Source organism: Falco peregrinus, chromosome 1 (assembly GCF_023634155.1).
Source record: "Falco peregrinus isolate bFalPer1 chromosome 1, bFalPer1.pri, whole genome shotgun sequence".
Taxonomy (NCBI): Eukaryota; Metazoa; Chordata; class Aves; order Falconiformes; family Falconidae; genus Falco; species Falco peregrinus.
In genome coordinates, this window is record NC_073721.1 from 36662811 (window position 1) to 36680814 (window position 18004).

An 18004-nucleotide genomic window follows, 5' to 3' on the forward strand; every position below is an offset into this window, starting at 1 on the left:
CAAGGCTAGCTTTTAAGTTCACAAACCTAAATCGCACTTGTGCTTCTTGCCCAGATTAAAAGGCACTACCCAACCGTGCTGCTCCAGGAGCACAGTATGAACCAAATTTTGATCTTGAGAATCACTGTTTTCTGAGTCCCTGAAACCTTGCCCTAGGGAAGCTAATAGGGAGTAAATATTTGAATTAGTAAAGGAGACACCTCTTGCTATGCTGTCATAGATGTGTGGGGCATTAAAATGCTAAGCCAATTTCTTGTCCAACTTCTCTCAAGAGGGAAAACCAGATGTTTTTCACCCTGGTGGTATTACTTGTATCCTGCCCTCATTACATTGCTTCCCTCCCTGTGCAGCTCCTCATGGCGGCAGCAAGCGCACCACCGAGTTTTCCTTGTGTTTCTTCCCAGGCTGGGCTGTGCTGTGCATGAGGGGTATAAGCTAACGCCTGTTTTGGCTCCAGTTTTTCCAACCTGTGGTCAGCCTTATAGTGGTAGAACAAGAGAGTAAGGCTTAAGTTCAAGGATGTGAATTGTTTGATCTGCATCAGGCTGCGGTAAGCCCAGTTTAGGGTTGCTCCTGCAAAGCCTTTCTTGGCTTGCCGCATCTGCACGGCCACAGCTCCGCAGGAGGCAGAGAATCTGGCCACAGGACTCTACATGCTTGCACACTTCATTGGTGTTATCCAGTCCAAGGGGGAACACATATCCCCTCTCCAGGGAGATAAACAATTACAGGTTGACTCAGAGGACACATAGCCACAGACACAGGAGCTGGCGCCTGACGCTGGTTTTCCATGTACCCTGCGTCCCTTTGACATCGCCTGCTTCCTTCTGCCTTGACTATTTGTCTCTTCTAGAATTTGGCTTCCTGATCTCAGTACCTCCTGCTGAGGAAATCTCAACAGGGTTATTAACTTCCTAACACTGCAGAAGAGTTTCTCCTTTGTCTTTTGTTCCTTTACCTTAGTATAAGCAGATTCTTGCCTACACAATTGTTTTGACAGTCATGATATTCTCTGCATTATCCTTTGCCATAGCCACTTCAGCAGCCCATGTAATTTTAACAAACACCTAACAGAATCAAGATGTTAAAGTTGACAATAGCATAATAAAAAAATCTCCTTTTAATAATGAACTGGAGCTGCCGTCATCTTGTTTTAGCAGAGTAAAACCTCTTCCCCCCCCCCGAACACTTTACAAAGCTATTACATAAAATGCAATGTTAAATGAACAACAAATTACTTTTCCTTTAGCTAGCTTTTAATGCTAATGGTGCTATTTATTCCTGACCTTTTGAAATATTAGATTTTTTAGATGACAACATAAAAAGAATTCTTGTTTGAAAACGCAAGCGACTTTAAACCACATGTTATTACTTGTAAGTATAGCATGCACAAGCATCATTCATTTCAGTGTCCCATTTATGGCTAATTGGTATATATTTCAGTTGACATATATTGTTCTCCTGCAAACGTGTCAAATTCCTTAACGATGTCAGTGACAAAAGCATAGTGCTTGAGATATATAAATTACGCTCTTTACCATATAATCATTCTTATCTATTGGGAATGCTATTTGTGACAAATCATGTTCAAAAATACATGCTAAATCGATTATTTTTTAAAAAACTTTAATATCATACCATTCATGGCTAGTCTTTGATTGAATCTTTAAATGTAGAAATGTTTTGATTTTTATGTGCATCATTTTGTAGCTTTTGAAAAGCTCACTTTATTTATTAAAGGAAGAGTAGCACAGCGCAGATCTTAAAATGTATCTTTTGTTACCAGCATAAGAAAACAAATGGGCTATAATTGTGGATATGGAATGAGTAATTTGGTGAACAACGCTTTGTGCTGTATTTTAGGTTTTCTAATTCCTTCCAGAAATTACTATCATTTTGTTGGTGGGCAGCATTGCAATCAGAATTTTAAATATGGGAGCAACTTGGGCCACGTATTTTCATTACATTTTAGATTGCCGTGTGCAATGTATTTCTCTCCTATATTACAGATCATCTGAGAACAATAAAAAAAATTGAAGATTTCATGTGACTCTAATTATTACTGAGATATAGCAGTGCTCATTGTTGTCTTTAGACAATGCTGTCTATAGTCATTACTTTGCTCCATAAATCAGTAAGATAATGAGGTTCTATCTTCCAAGAAATATTTGAGCATATCTTAATTTGGCATTGATGAATTCTGCTTCCTGAACCTCTTGAGGGTTTTTTTAATCTAGTTTGTCATATTAGAGCTTTCATCACTTAGCCACAGCTGACAGTGTTATCTACGCATATTTATCTCCATACCTTTCTGGGATGTGTCCTCAGAGGTTGCAACTAGGAATTTTATTATGTTGTGCCTGAAGGCTATTTTGTTCTTGATTTGAGTGTAAATCACAAGCTATTTTGCCACACCTTCATACTTCAGAAGTATATACTCTGTATGCTTGTACTTCGTTGTGAAAAAACAAGCCTAAACTTGTTAACACCTTGTTCCTGATAAAAACTGGAAACAGTTTCTTCAACAAAAGAGATATTTACTTGAAGAAAATACCACCTTTTGCCAAATAAATTATATAACTTCAGATATCTGTTTTTACTCTCTGCAAACCCTCTCAAATTTAAAGACAAGGAAAGCGTAAAATCTATCAGCATTCCTAATCGGTCAAACCAGAAAGTTTCAGTAGTGGGCAGAGGAAGAAAGCAGGTCAATGTGATGGACCCACTGCCCTAAATGAAAACATACTAATAGCAGCCTACATGCCACTTACTTCAAAATTGTGTCTGTATACAAACAGAAACAAGAAGCAAAATACTCTTCAAATTAATCTAAATGTTGTATTAAATTACACAATAACAACTGACTGGCTACTACACTTGCTAGCATGTTGAAGACTTATATTACGTGAGAACCAAAGACAAAAGTTTCATTCAAGTCCCTCTTTGTGCTATGGCCCAGGTAATGATAGTTGTGGTAAATTTTGTATGAAAAATCTTACCTTTAATTGCATTAAGTGGATAATTGCTTCACATAAAGAAATTAGCAATAGTCCTGGCAAATTGGAGAGGTCCCAGGAGACTGGAGGTCAGCCAGTGTGATGCCCATCTACAGGAAGGAGGATCTGGGACACTACAGGTCTGTCCGCCTGACCTCAGTGCTGGAGGAGGTTATGGAGCAGCTCATCCTGAGGGCCATCGGGGCACGTGCAGGACAACTGGGGGATCAGGCTCAGCTGGCATGGGTTCATGAAAGGCAGGTCCTGCTTGACAAACCTGATCTCCTATGACAAGGTGACCTGCTTAGTGGATGAGGGAAAGGCTGTAGATGTTGTTGACCTGGACCTTAGTAAAGCCTTTGACACCATCTCCCACAGCATCTCCTGGAGAAACTGGCTGGTCATGGCTTGGATGGGTGTGCTCTATGTTGCATAAAAAGCTTGCCGGACAGTTGAGCTCAGAGTGGTAGTAAATGGAGTCACCTCTGGCTGGCAGCAGGTCATAAGTGGGCTCAGTGCTGGGCCAATTCTGTTGAATATTTTCATTGACAATCTGGATGGGGGCCTGAGTGCACCCTCAGTCTGCAGACGACACCCCGTTGGGGGTCAGTGCTGGCCTGCCGGGGGGCAGGGGGCTCTGCAGGGGGGTCTGGGCAGGCCGGGCCGATGTGCCGGGGCCACCTGCATGAGGTTCAACCAGGCTCAGTGCCGGGCCCTGCCTGTGGGTCACACCAGCCCCAGGCAGCGCTGCGGGCTGGGGCAGGGGGCTGGGAGCTGCCTGGGGGGAAAGGGCCTGGGGGGGCTGGCTGACGGCCGGCTGGGCAGGAGCCAGCAGGGTGCCCAGGGGGGCAAGGGGGCCAACAGCACCCTGGCTTGTATCTGAAATAGTGTGGCCAGCAGGACCAGGACAGTGACCGTCCCCCTGTACTCGGCACTGGTGGGGCCGCCCCTCGAACCCTGGGCTCAGTTCTGGGCCCCGCACGACAAGAGGGACATGGAGGGGCTGCAGCGTGTCCAGAGCCGGGCAGCGGGGCTGGGGAAGGGGCTGGAGCACAAGGCTGGTGAGGAGCGGCTGAGGGAACTGGGGTTGTTCAGCCTGGAGAAAAGGAGGCTCAGGGGGACCTTATTGCTCTCCACAGCTCCGACAGGAGGCTGCAGGCAGGTGGGGGTTGGTCTCTTCTCCCAGACAACAAGCAACACAAGAGGAAACGGCCTCAGGTTGTACTAGAGGAGGTTTAGATTGGATATTAGGAAAAATTTCTTCACCGAATGGGTTGTCAGGCATTGGACCAGGCTGCCCAGGAAGCTGGTGGAGTCACCATCCCGGAGCTATGTCAAAAAACATGTAGATGCAGTGCTTGAGGACATGGTTTAGTGATGGACTTGGCAGTCCTGGGTTAACAGTTGGACTTGATCTCAAAGGTCTTTTCCAATGTAAATGAGTTTATGATTCTGTGATTAGGGAAGTGAACGGGAGAAAAAGGGGATGTAAACCTCCAAAGCAATTTTTTGCTTTGCAATATGACACAAAACACTCTTTTGCATAATAATTCACATTATTGTAATTTTGCATATAAATTTAGATAAACATAAGTCTCACTTGCTCTCATCAAAAATAACAGAAATGAGCAATACTGCTGGCTTGGGTGCCTCAGTTTGGGGTACGGAGGTTCAGAGTTTGGATTCTCCTGGGAGTGCTGATTGTCCGCTTTGGAAAGTGAGGTCTCTCATGACAGCAGTACCATGTCCCATTCAAAAGAAGGTTCTCCATGGAGGAGGAATATAGTCACACATATTAACACACACACACACACACACACGAGGAGGAATATAGTCACACATATTAACACACACACACACACACACACAAAACACACAACAAGCACGTGTATGTCTTGTCTGAGTTGATGAAAGGGCAGAAGCCATCACCTTCTTCTCTGAACATGGAGCACTGTGTGTGCTGACCACAGCCTGAGTCGGGCTACAGAAACTTCCAAAGCTGCTGCTTAAAAAGAAAACCAAACTCTTGTTTTAGACTGACAGCCTTTTCCTTGTGGTCCTGAACTCCTTACTCAAACACCAACCATCTCTCATGTGATGAGGGAATAAAAATCAGCAGGAGAGAAGTGTGAATGAGGTTCTCCACCACCTTCAGCTCTCACCACGGCTGCTGTCAGTCCCTCAGGAGGGTCTCTGGCCTGACCTCACATCTTTCACCAACCTTTCTCATGTCCCCTTTGCTTGCAAATTGGAAACCAACACCATCTGACCATTTTATAACCCTGCAGAGGCACGGGGAGCCAGAGAGGAGGATGTGTTTGGTCCCTCTGCACCCCCATTCTGCAATCTTCCATCTCCAAACCCTTGTCTCCCCACAGAACATGGGGAGGGAGGGTTTGGGAAAGGAGGTTTCTCCACTTCATTAAAGAGGGACTGTAGATGCCTCAGTTTTTGCTTTAATTCAAAAAGGAGTCAAAATATCTTCACTGGGTCAAGAAAATCAGCCTCTCTGTTCCTCCCACTGACCCTGAATTACAAACCCTCTCCCCGTGGCTGTGACAGAAAGGGCATGGCAGGGTAGTTCCTAGCAGCGGTGAGCGATTCCCTGCTGGGTCTGAAGGGATGGCGACATGGCAGCAAAAAGGGGCATATTTTTGTTACAAAGGATGCTTGTAGGGGATTAAAAACTTCGTTTTAACAGAGGAAAATGTTACAAGTGAAGAGAAAAGTGACTGCACCAACGAATAATTCTCCTTTTGACCCACAGAGAAAGAGGTGCCTAATGAAAATATATGATCACGGACAGTGTGAAGATAACTGTCTGATCAAATAATGGAATTGTTTTCAGTGATAAGAATGAATCCATTACTAATGCAAATAACGATAATAATTATAATTTGCAATACAGTAAAAATCACCTAGTCTACCTCCTCCTCTGACAGCAGACTGTATAATAAATTATAGGCTGAGAAAAAAAAAATTTCAAAGGGATAAAGGTTAAAAGATTAAAAAAAAAATCTGAAACTTAAAAGCTTAACAGGGAAGTCAAGACCTGAAAGCAGAAATTGGTGCTATTAAATAAAGCAATTGTGAAGAATGAGATATTATGGAATTGATTAGCAAACCAGAAACCAAACGTTTCCTCGTATCACTACCTCTTGTCACAGATTTCAATAATTGTGAAAGAACAAAAAAATAAGAGTTGGCGTATAACAAGAAAATTAATTATTTAAATGTAGGTGAATATGCTAATAGTACTCTGGGAAGATGAATATAACTTAACACACAAAAAGCTCTCAGAAGGGTTCAATAAATTTGAGGAGTTTCACCAGTCATTTTTGCTTTGCTTTGGTACCTGAAACAGGTCCAGCTGTTCTGTCAGTCCCAACCAGGACCGCCTTCGCAGACCATGCATCTTCATAGGGCAGATCTTTCAGGGCTCTCTGGGCACACCAAGATGCTCATACCAATTCCATAACTTTCTTTGTTCGTGTGAAGGCTTTTAGGTATGGAGGCAATGTGAAAAATGCTTCATTTCACCTTTGTGGAGGAGCAGAATAAGGCAGATGAAACAAATCTGGTATTACAGAGGTTGCACTACAGTGAGCTGTTTCACCAGTTACAGCAATTCTGCTTTCTCCATCAGTTAAGCAGAGAGAAGATGCGCTACATAAGGCTTACCCATACATGTTGGCATCATACCATTCATACAGAGTTCGGTGATCAAACGTTAGGAATCTACCAAGAGATGATGCGATTCTTTCACACCCATCAGTTCTAAGTAAAATAGCAATTAAGTCACCAACTCTAAAGCACTGTCTTCCAGCACTCTTCATTTAGATCCTCAGTTTCCAAAGCACAGTATGTCCTGTAACAACCACATAAGAAGAACCAGGAATTTTAATGACAGAGGGTATGTGAGGGAGACTTAAAGACCAGAGGGGCTGCCAGCTAGTCAAAAGTAGGGGTGACTACCATTTTAATCTCAGAATGGAGCCCAGTTTTCTGCAGTTGGAGTATTTTATTGCATTTTAAATTCACAGTTTAAAGCACAATGTATCCTACCTAAACTTCCCCAGAAAATTATTCAGGAAGTTAGAGATATCTCACCTTCTTTGAAGTCTTTCATTGCAGCATTTTTCATGTGGCTGAAAAGCTTGACACACTTCAGGTCAGTAAAGCACAAGTAATTCATCAGAACTTCCACATTATAGGTTTCCAAGGAAAATGCTTTAAACAATGCAAATTCTAAAAGCAAAATGAGTGCAAAACCCACAGTATGTTTCATAACCGTGATTTGTGGTTACCTCATAAGTGCAATTTATCAAAAGCACACCCAGCTAATGTAATACTAACTACTGTAACAAGCTCCTAAGGTTTAAACACCCACTCTTCAGACTGCACACAAAAGTGCCTTTAATCAACGTTTGCAAAAGTCAAAACCACAATGTTGTGGGATGACTGATGCACTTCATTCATAAAAGAGAACAGCAAAACGTTTATTGGTATAAAACAGCAACTTTACAAAGTTTGATAGTAAAAGCAACAGTGGTTTAACATGATTTGATGGCAATGTACACTTGATTGTTTACTGTACTGAGGACAGGGTCAGACAAAACCATCAGGGAGACCCTCCTGTTGAGTCATGAGGTTCAGAAAGGACCCTCTTGCATTCTAAACTCCTTCTCAGAGGGGAGTTTAGGTGTGGTTAGATCCAGACCTAGTCCCAGGCTTGGTCAACGGTTTATATCTAAAGGATTATACATGCACAAACAATCCTTTATCCACTTAGCTAAGATTTCCAAATTTAGCATGCTATGAACCACTTACCAAGAATCTGTTGCAGCAAGGAGTCTCTCAGCCTCAAGCAGTAACCTTGAGAGGTGTCCTTACTCAAGGGAAATCCTGGCATGCAGCCCACTGTCGTCCAGGAGAGCTTGACGGATAAGATAATTCATTTATAGTCATATTTGCATACCAACTACAGAAGTTAGTTTCTTTCAGACTTTCAGACCTTGACCAGCACTGTGGCCAGGTGCGTGCATTGCTCCAGTTAGCCCTTGGCTATTGTATTGTTACCTGTCTCCCCTGAATCCACTTTGACACATACAGCCATCATGACCAGATGCACATATTACAACTGCCACTGGTGGTGATCACTTGAGCAGTGTTAGAGCAATAAAAGTCAGGATGCAGAGGAGCACACAGCCCCACACAACACGCTTTAACTACTCACACCACATTTTGTTTGGTGATGCTTTGCCAGGGCTTTCTGTTTTGTGCTGCAATGTGCACAACACGTCTGTCCTCCATGTGTGTGTACACAGAACAACTTCAGCATTGGTTTCCAAAGTCCTTCCAGCAACAAGATGTTTATCCGCAAGAAAACAGCATCCACTGTCTAATCCTCAAAGCTGCTAACAGAGCTGTAAAAAAGATCACAGGTCTATAAAACCTGATTGAAAGACCTGGGGTTTAATTAGAGAGTTAGATTCAGGGCAAGCATGAAACCAGTCTTCAGATAATGCCAAAAGCTGTCAGAGCAGGAATGGGATGAAATCTTCCTGTGTTCTCCAGGGGCAGACAGCCACAGAGAGTCAGAGTTCACATTATGCAAAACTTCAGAAAGGTTACAACAGCAAAACAGAAACTGCCCAGGCAGGTAGCACCACTGCAGTGTCAGAAGGTTTAAAACCAGATTAAACAAAAGTTGGGAGTAGCTTAGGCAGAACTAACAGTGTTTTGTAATTGGGAGGTGAGATATAGTTGGTGCCTGAGGTCCTTTCCAGCTACATACATCTTCTGTGATGCTCTGACAGATCTGCAATTGCAGTCAGCGAAAATACTGCATGGGTCTGCACAGAGATAGAGAAGAAAAAGGGAAAAAAATCTAAAGCCACAATTAATACTACCTACTACCCAACTCTGAAGGAGAGAAATGATAAATGCTTCTGTGGGATGTGATCAGCATACTCTGGCAACATCCCCTCAGATCTGTAGCATGTTTGGCAAGCGTGTGACACTTCCTGATCTTCAATCTTATGTCTCTCATCCTTAAGACACAAGAAAGTGACTACAAAATTAATCTAAATACATTTTGGAACACCCTCAATTACGTTACTTGATTCTTCAAATATCTTACACAATTATCAGACTTAAATGTTGACCTTGTTGCCATGAGCTGACAAAATTTCTGTTCTCCTGCCCACCTGTGTACTCTCGCTAAGGCTTTTTTGATGGACAAGGCAGCTAGCTGCGTGTTCCCACCACCCTGCAGATACTACTGCCATCTGGGATCTCTGCTTACATAAGCAACACAGGGAGAAAATTATCTGAAGGAGGATGCTGTAACACTGTTCGTAGAAAAACACACTTAAATACAGGAACCCCTGCAGATGTCATGCAGGACCAGCATCCTTTCTGCTGGAATCAGCTCTGCTCACAGTTAACTTCCTCCAACATTCTGAGGCATCGATAGTCATCTGAAGTGTGTGTGTTGAGGGGGTGGAACAGGCTGAGAAAATAGATTCGCTATGATTGTCGCTAGATGAAAAGTAAAAGCTCTGTGAACACCCCATTATCCTGCAGTGCTTTACCTGCAACCTTGGTACCTTAGCAAATATGCGGTGATGGCACATACAGCAGGCAGCTTGTCTGCAGGAAGCACCAGGTCAGCGCTGAGGGTTGTTCTTTGTACTACAAAGGAAGAGGATATGTTCAGTCTGGTGTCCGCCCTTATCAGCTGATGGCAGACGGAAGTTCCCACTGGAGGTGCAGAGCTTATTCCTCAGAGGAAAGGAAATACTCCTTGTTGTCCTTAGGAAAGGGGCAGTCACCTTTCCAACTCCTTAGATTACTGTGGTTTAACAAACTCTGGCATTCACAGCTGTCAGTCTCACCACCCCTTTCTACTTTGAAACCTCTGATCTTCAGTTATTGCTGGAGCACATCAGTGCCTCTGCCCTCCCTCATCCACACACCTCTCCAGCCAACTCCTTCGGTTTCCTTACACTCAGTCCGGTATCGTCCTCCTTTTACTTGTTGACTCTGCTGCAGTCAGTATTCTGCACACAGTATTCACTGACTAAGCTTATATTGTATTTTTCATTTCTCCGTGTTTATGTAAGCTTAGCTCTGGATGCTGCTAGAAGGATCACAGCAGCTGCAATCTACCAAGTTCTTAATTTTTTGCCATTACATGGTAGCAAACACTACGTCCTAGGTTGACGATTTCTGCTTTGGGCACAAAGGCAGTGCTCCTGGGATATAGCATCTAATAAACTTTTCCCTATTACTACAGTTCCTGAAAAATGAGAAAATAAATGCTACTTCAAAATTATAGACAGCACCCACTCAACTGTATGTTAAAGAAAGAAGATACAGAAAAAATATTTGCAGTAAACCAACTAACTCTATATGCTGCATAGTTCCTTAATATCACTGAGGTATATGCTCAGCTGCTTTGGATATACCCCTTAGTGATGCTGAGATCATATTTATTTATTTATTTTTATTCTATGAGCACATCCACATGTCAAGTCACAGGTATGAAAACAGAATTGTCATGAACTCATACCTCACAAATACACCATAAACATCTTCACCTCCCCAGAGGCTACTCAGCACTCCTGACATTTGCTGTGATGCGTTTTCAGGATGGCATAAGACACTTTTTGCTGCAAGAAATTGATCTTTGCCTCTGTGGAACTGCACAGGCTGTAGTGCAAACTGCTCCCTTTGTTTGAACACCCACTTTCAGATCTCTAATTTGAAGGAGAAAAAAAAAAGCACAAAATTCTGCCTCCTAATACCTTGTTGCAACTCTACTGCAGTCCCACCACAAAAATGTTTCTGTGTGTTAGAACACAGTGAGGAATGAATGAGAACTAATAAAACAGAATTTATTCCTGAAAAAAGGACATACAAGTTTTCCAACATCAGTACCGAAGGAGACTGGCAAATAACAGGCCTGAATGCCAGTTACACAAAGCATCTGCAGTTCTCAGTAATTTAGCCAAGCTGCATCTCTTGAAAATCAGGCAGCTCTTGCACTGAGTAGGGAGGCTCAGAATCCATTGTTCTTAACACAGATGTCTGGGTGGGGGTTAATGTAGCTGCTTAGGAAACTGAAAGGGGAGAATCTCTGGGAAAGTCGGACACTGCTGTCATGGAGGTTGTTTTGTAAATTGTTTTATTCCATGACTATTAACACTAAAAGACTGCCTGCAAATTTCAGTAGGAATTTACGTGATCTTAGTAGAACCAACAATTTATACAAACTCCTTCCTATCAAGATGGGGCTGTAACTTTAAATATAAACAGACTTATAAGATTTAGATTTAAAATTTAGAAAAGTCTAGTGAAAGGACCAAATTCTGAATGCACATACATGAAACTCCCCTGGAAATCAGAGCAACGTGCTGGAACACTGAAAGCAAAATTTGCTTCTTAATATGTCCCTGAAGACTGTAACTATATTTCCCATTGTACTAGTAACATTAATTGAATGTTTAGCTGAAATCAAGTTCATTACAAGTTAAATACAGTACCTAGCCCATTAGGATGGTGTTTATAATTATAGTCATAAAGGACTTGTAAAACATCTTCATTGCAGAAAATAGGTGGAAGTTGGGGCGTAGCAGCTGCTATGCATCTCAGTACATTCTCTGCATCTTTGCATCTGAGCAGCATTGTAGACTAGGGTCACATACACCACTGAATGGTCTCCACAGCTAGTGCCAACACTGCCGAATTTTAGAGGGACATGGCCTGCAACAGTCCGAAGAAAAAGATAATATTGCACAAACTGTTTTTCTCAGTGCAGCTGGACCTTACTAAACATTCCTAGGTCTAGAAACACACACTAAAGATGTACACTCTCATGCAAATATACCCGGTTATTGGCCAGCTTATTGGCCTGATAATAATTTTAACAATAAACCAGACTTTGACAAGGCCTAAGAGACTACAGACCTCCCTGATATATCGATTTTTATATTTGATCTCTTAGCTCTCTCAGAGCATCATTATAGAAAATACCTAATCCGCTTTCGGTATTGTCCAAAGCCTTTCTGCCTTAACTCCAACAGACACCTTACTCAGAGCTACACCAACTTTCACAGAAGTTGAGTAATCACCAGGAGTAGACTTCTCCCATGGGCGCATCCAAAGCCCCCCTAGAAAGTACACAAGTGAATTAAAAATGCAGCAGCCTCTTGTCAAAGAGTTGTGCGCACTGCACAGGGGGCTGGAAGCCCTTGACAAAGCCCGTAGGTGTCCACACATCTAAAAGGCTGAATAAATCTTACAAGCAGTGCACACAGTTGGTGTCACTTTTGCTAAGTTATGCATATGAAGGAGCATCCAAATGCAAGTATAACCACTTATCCTTTCTCACTTTTTTTTTTTTAATAGCCATTTTCAGAAAATAGTAACACCCAAAAAGAATAAATACTTTTACGGTATTTTATTTGACATGATTGAAGACACAAGAACACTCAAGATACAATCCAGACAAGTTGTGAACAGCTCCAAACATCAGTGAAACCTGAATTTATCTTGCACAGAGGTGAACAAGACCACAATGGTTGGTTTTATAGTATAGTTTAAGACTATTTCAAGCAGGTGAGTACTGTGACGTTATGCCCAACAACTTTATACTATTCATCCGCTTAAGCCACTTTGTATCATAAATATGCAGCTTATCTTGGCGATTACATCTCTGCAATATATAATTAGCCTTCTCATAATAATGCATTAAAACTCCTGTATATAAATAAATATTGGTATTTTCATACCAACATAGACTGCCCTAACCACCACTGCACATTTATCATATTCTAGCACAATTAATCATTCCATCACAATTAACTGCTAACTTTGAGCCTAGAGTTAAGTAACTTGGACCCAAACTGGCAAGTTGCTGCTCAGAGCAAAACTTCTGCCAAGACCTTCTGCTTTCCCTAAGGATAGCAGGCCTTCTCCTTTCAACATTAAGTTGCACAATGTCATCTGAAACCCCTACCAAAAAATGCTCCGCAGGGATTCTCCTGCAAAGGTATCAGAACAACTATTCTAAAAATTACTCATTTCCTAATAAATTTCATATTAATTTTACAGCCTAACTTCCTTTATCAAAATGGGCATCCGCATGCCACTTACAATGTAAAGTTGTTTAACTGGGTTATAGACTACAGACCACAGCTTAATATTCTACTTACAATTCTAACTCCTTAGAGACAAGCTAATTTCCATTCTTAGAATTAAAGAGGGCAACAAGGACAGCTGGGAGTTTGTTCGGTAGTTCAGTGCGCTGCAATGATAAGCTTGATAGTGCTCTCATCAGACTGAATGAGGAAGTGCAAAAATATGTAAACCACATTTTACAGTTACAGTAATTTCAGCAACAAACCCCTGCTTGGATCCAGATGGGATCTTACAAAAGGTGAATAAGAAAGGGCAGAAACTGGTACTGTGCAGGGAACTCTGCTTCAGAAGAGCTGCAGAAAATACCCTGAGCATTCCCTGCAGACAGGCTGAAAACAGCACAAAAATCATGGGCCACCTGATCTCGCAGTTCACCGCCCTCCTCTCCAGAGGGGAGCGGGGGAGGTTGCAGCCATTTATTAAACCAAATTCTGTGTTAACTTAAGGCCACCAGAAACAAATCTGTGCAGAATTGGACCGATTCAGTTTAACATAGGATGTAAAGACACTGAAACCTACTTTTCTTCAAGAATTTTGTCTTTTGGTAGGTGGTAGTGGTAGACAGAGACTGGGTCTTACCTGCAGCTACAATAAATCCGTGTTGCCTGGCTTTGGAAGGTAGTTTTGTGTTTGTTTTTTTAAAAACTAGAGAATATCCTTAATGAAACCCCAAAACCTAGTAAAGCTTTATATCCAGATCAATAAATCTATTTTTTAACTTGGATTTACAGGAGGATTCATCCATTATTATGATGAACTGCTGGAGATGGAATGGTCACTGTCTGAAACAAAGAAATGAAAATCCCAGCAACACACTACTGCATCTGTGCAATATGCTTAACTGGTATGACTTATGTTGCAGGAAGAACGTTGTATTCTCTGACACACCAACATTTCTTTCCTATTATTATAAGATCAGCCTTTTACATTTCATACCTTACCATCGTTAAAAGCCTATAATTACAGAAGCTGATTGAGAAACTATGTTATTTAAAATTAACAGCTGAATGAAATCAACAGAGGCAAAGAGCATTTTTATACAAGAAAATAGCACTGTAGAAAGAAAGAGTCTGTACAATATTTAAATATTGTATATACATAAAATTATATCATTCATAACTCATCTTAAAGTTTCTCTTGTTTGTAAACCGTGGAAAGCAACACACAAAAAAATCCTGGTATTCAGCTTTTAAAGCATTTAGCAGGCAGCAGGAAACTGAATGCTCGCAAGCACACTTTGTAATTATAGAAAGTATCCAGCGAGATACTGTGACTAGCATTCTCCATAGTCCTTTTTTTTTTGATTTTTCTTTTTTTTTTTTTTTTAAGCTGAATGCAGAAGGGATTTCACATTCAACTAGGGAATCCTGCAGGAGACACAGAAAACTCAATGGCAAAATGCAGTAGATCAGTTCTGCAGCTCTTTACTGTGGCAAAACTCCAGGCTAAACACAAAAATCTTAAGTGCAGGACTGGAACGTAAATAAGTAAAATAATTCATAATGCTTTCTTTTCCCAAAAGTGTCAGTAATGAATTTAACTTATGCTCAATGTATTAGAAAGGAGGTTTAGTTTAACAATTAACATTGCAAAGTTTCAAAAATGTAATGAATTCCAGCAGGTAATCAGGCAGCTCTGTAAAACTAAATGCTCTGAAAGTGTCAGCATTTTAGGGTGATTCAAAAGGTTAGTATCATTCTGCCAATTTGGAGTGGAGTTTAGATTTGAATCTGAAGTTATCAGTTCATGGCAGATACAGATTGTAGGTTTCAGAAGTTATCCACCTGTAGCATTTTGCAAAATAAAAACTCTTCCAGTTGCAGAAGAAATTTTCCAGGTGGATATGCTTAAGAAAACATTTTCAGAAAGTTACTTGGCAAACAAGATGCTACTGTGACCATCATTGTATTTCACCTGCATTAGAGTTATGTGCTTGTAGCCACGTATGGAATACTTTATTTAATGCTATCTGTAGTTTCATTCTTTTGCCTTCCAATTTACTGGCCATTCAACTCAACCCAGAAATACATTTTACTTAATTAAAACCTCTGTTATTCAAAACATATTACAGTACTTCTGATCTGGATGTTTTCTCTCTTAACTTGTTTAAATCTTCCTGGACAGCCATCACCTAACTGTACTTCCAAATCTTAACACAGGGATTATCAAGAAAAGAAATATAATCACTTGGAGAAGTGCTTGGTAAACCAGATGGGTCAGAGGGACCTCAACAGGCTGGAGAGATGTGCAGACAGGACAGACCTCATGAAGTTCAACAAAGGCAAGTGCAGGATCCTGCACCTGGGGAGAAGCAACCCCATGCAGCAGTATACACTGCCAGCCATCTGCCTGGGAAGCAGCTCTGCAGAAAAAGCCCTCTGGGTCTTGGTAGACACAAAGCTGAGCATGACCCTTGCAACAAAGAATGCCAATAGCCTCCTATTAGCCTTCCTCATTAGGAAGAGCATTGCCAGCAGGTCAAAGAAAGCAATTATTTCCCTTTATTCAGCCCTGGTGAGACCACATCTGGGGTGTTGGGTCCAGTCTTGTGCTTCTCAGTACAAGAGAGACATGGTCATACCTGACTGAGACCAGCAAAGGGTCGTGAAGATGATGGAGAGACTGAGTAAGCTGAGACTGTTCAGACTCGAGAAGATTCAGGCAATGCTAGAAACATGTATAAAGGCCTGGTAGGAAACAGTACAGAAGATGGAGTCAGACTTCTCAGAGGTATCCAGTGAAGAAACAAGAGGCAATGGGCAAAATTTGAAACTCAAGAAATTCCTTTTAAACATAAGAAAAAAACTTTTTTGCAGTGAGGGTTGTCAATACTGGAACAGGCTGCCCAGACTTCAGGCATCTCCATCGCTGGAGATATTCAAAACTTGACAAAGTACCCTGCTCTGGTTGACACTGCTTAGAGCTGAGAAGTTGGATCAGACAGTCAATGGGTGTCCTCTCCAACCTCAACCATTCTGTGATTCTATGATTTCAGATGGAGACTAATAAAAGAAAGTTTACAATACCCAAAAGGGAAATAGCTTTGTTCTTAATAATTTTCCAAAGCATAATGAGGGTAACACTAGCTATTTAATCCAACAGCTTGTTCTGAGAGTTTGGACAATAAAGGCTTTGTTTTCAAACTGAAGCAATCAATATGAGGCTCCTAAATATATATATATATATATATATATATATATATATATATTTACTAAATCTAATTTTAAGGATTCCTGAGGATCTTCTTTTCAGTAGGATCTAAGAATTTAAGAAACTCAGTTCCCATTTCTTTAAGTCATTGACTTTCAGCACTACAAATTTTGAAAGCCCAGGGCAAAAATGAAAGAACAAAAGAATACTATAGACTACTAATTTGTTTCCGTTGCCAGAGGATGGTGCTGTTTAAACAAGTACCTCACACAGATACCACATGGGTTAGGGAGTTTTTCTTGGGAGGAAGAGGAAGAACAAGAACAAGGCAAATAGACTGCAGTTTTATATCTTTTAAACTAATCTCCAGGTGCCAACAATAATCAGTATTTACTTAATAAAGGTAGATCTTTAAGCATGCTTGAATAATTTGGGAACTTTTACTACCTCTGGAACTTTTGCTCCCAAAACTTTTTAAGGGTCTTTCAACATCCAGCCTTTGGTCATCAAAGGCACGAACATGACATACCCCACCTTACTAGCTGTTCTCATATAGCCTGCTGAAATTCAAGGTGATTATGTGGTATATGAAAGTCAAAAAATGGAATAGTGGAAGATCAGTCTCACAAACAGGCTGTGGTGGGGAAAATGGGCTGTTAGTAGTTTAAGAAATCAATACCAACTTTGACACTTTTAGAGGTGGCAACATCAATGGCCATGGCTTTGATTTCAGTGTCCCCAAACTGCATAAGTGTTTTGATCTCCCGCCGGTTTGGCACTGAAGCATCAGTTCCCGTGAGATCCAAGCGAAGGGTGCCACACTTTTTCACTCCAGATTCAGTGATGAAGCTAACATTATCTTGTTCTGAGCTATAAATATTGATCACTATTACTAACTGAGAAGGTTTGGCAGGTGTGTAACTGCGTGTCACAGTTTCTCCAAGGGCTACAGATTGGTCAGCTGAGATAAACTTGTCAAAGACATCAGTGCACCAGCGTGTGCCATCTTTGACCAGCAGCTTCTCTGGTGGATGCTTCCCTTCCACAAACCGATTGAGCACACCCACACCATAGGTGAGAGGTGAACGCCGCACTTTGATGACAGCAGGGTCTAGACCGAAGAGAACAGCTCCTTTGAGGATAGTGAGCCCCACATCCTGAGGAATGATGACTCGACACCTCGAACCAAAAGCGCTCTGGACAGCTTGTTGGAGTAAGGGGGATTCAGCGAAGCCACCAACCAGGAACAGAAACTTGACATTTGTCACTTCTGGCTTATCAAACACATCACCTAAACAGAAACAGAGCCCATTCAGTAGGGAAAAATCCACTGTGACAAGGCAATGGGGGTGAAACTCCTAATGCCCAAGTGCACTGAATATCCCACGCACACACACAAGATCTGAAACTGCCACACCTATGCCCACACTGCCACTCTCATCATGCACTAGTTCCACTTCTGTAGTCTCTCCTATATTTCACTGTGAATGGAAACTTATTTCAAAGCATACAATATTTCTGAAGTGGCATTTAGAACAGAATTTTTATTTACCTCCTACCAGTAAAGGGAGACAGGGATTTCTTGCAAAGAAATCCTGCCAGTCACATTATTATCATCTTGCCACTTCAGGGATCAGTGAGATATTCCCAAA

General features: G+C 41.5%; 1 protein-coding gene across 2 annotated transcripts in view; it reads right to left on the minus strand.

Annotated features, from left to right (window-relative positions):
- Nucleotides 1-12447: 12447 nt before the first annotated feature.
- The window catches only part of HSPA12A (heat shock protein family A (Hsp70) member 12A), a 92888-nt gene continuing 87331 nt past the window's right edge, over nucleotides 12448-18004 (minus strand). For both annotated transcript variants that reach the window (XM_027786974.2, XM_055813784.1), the window contains one exon: nucleotides 12448-17643. In XM_027786974.2, coding sequence (XP_027642775.1) covers nucleotides 17009-17643 — 635 coding nt within the window. In that variant the 3' untranslated portion in view covers nucleotides 12448-17008. The remainder of the gene's footprint in view (nucleotides 17644-18004) is intronic.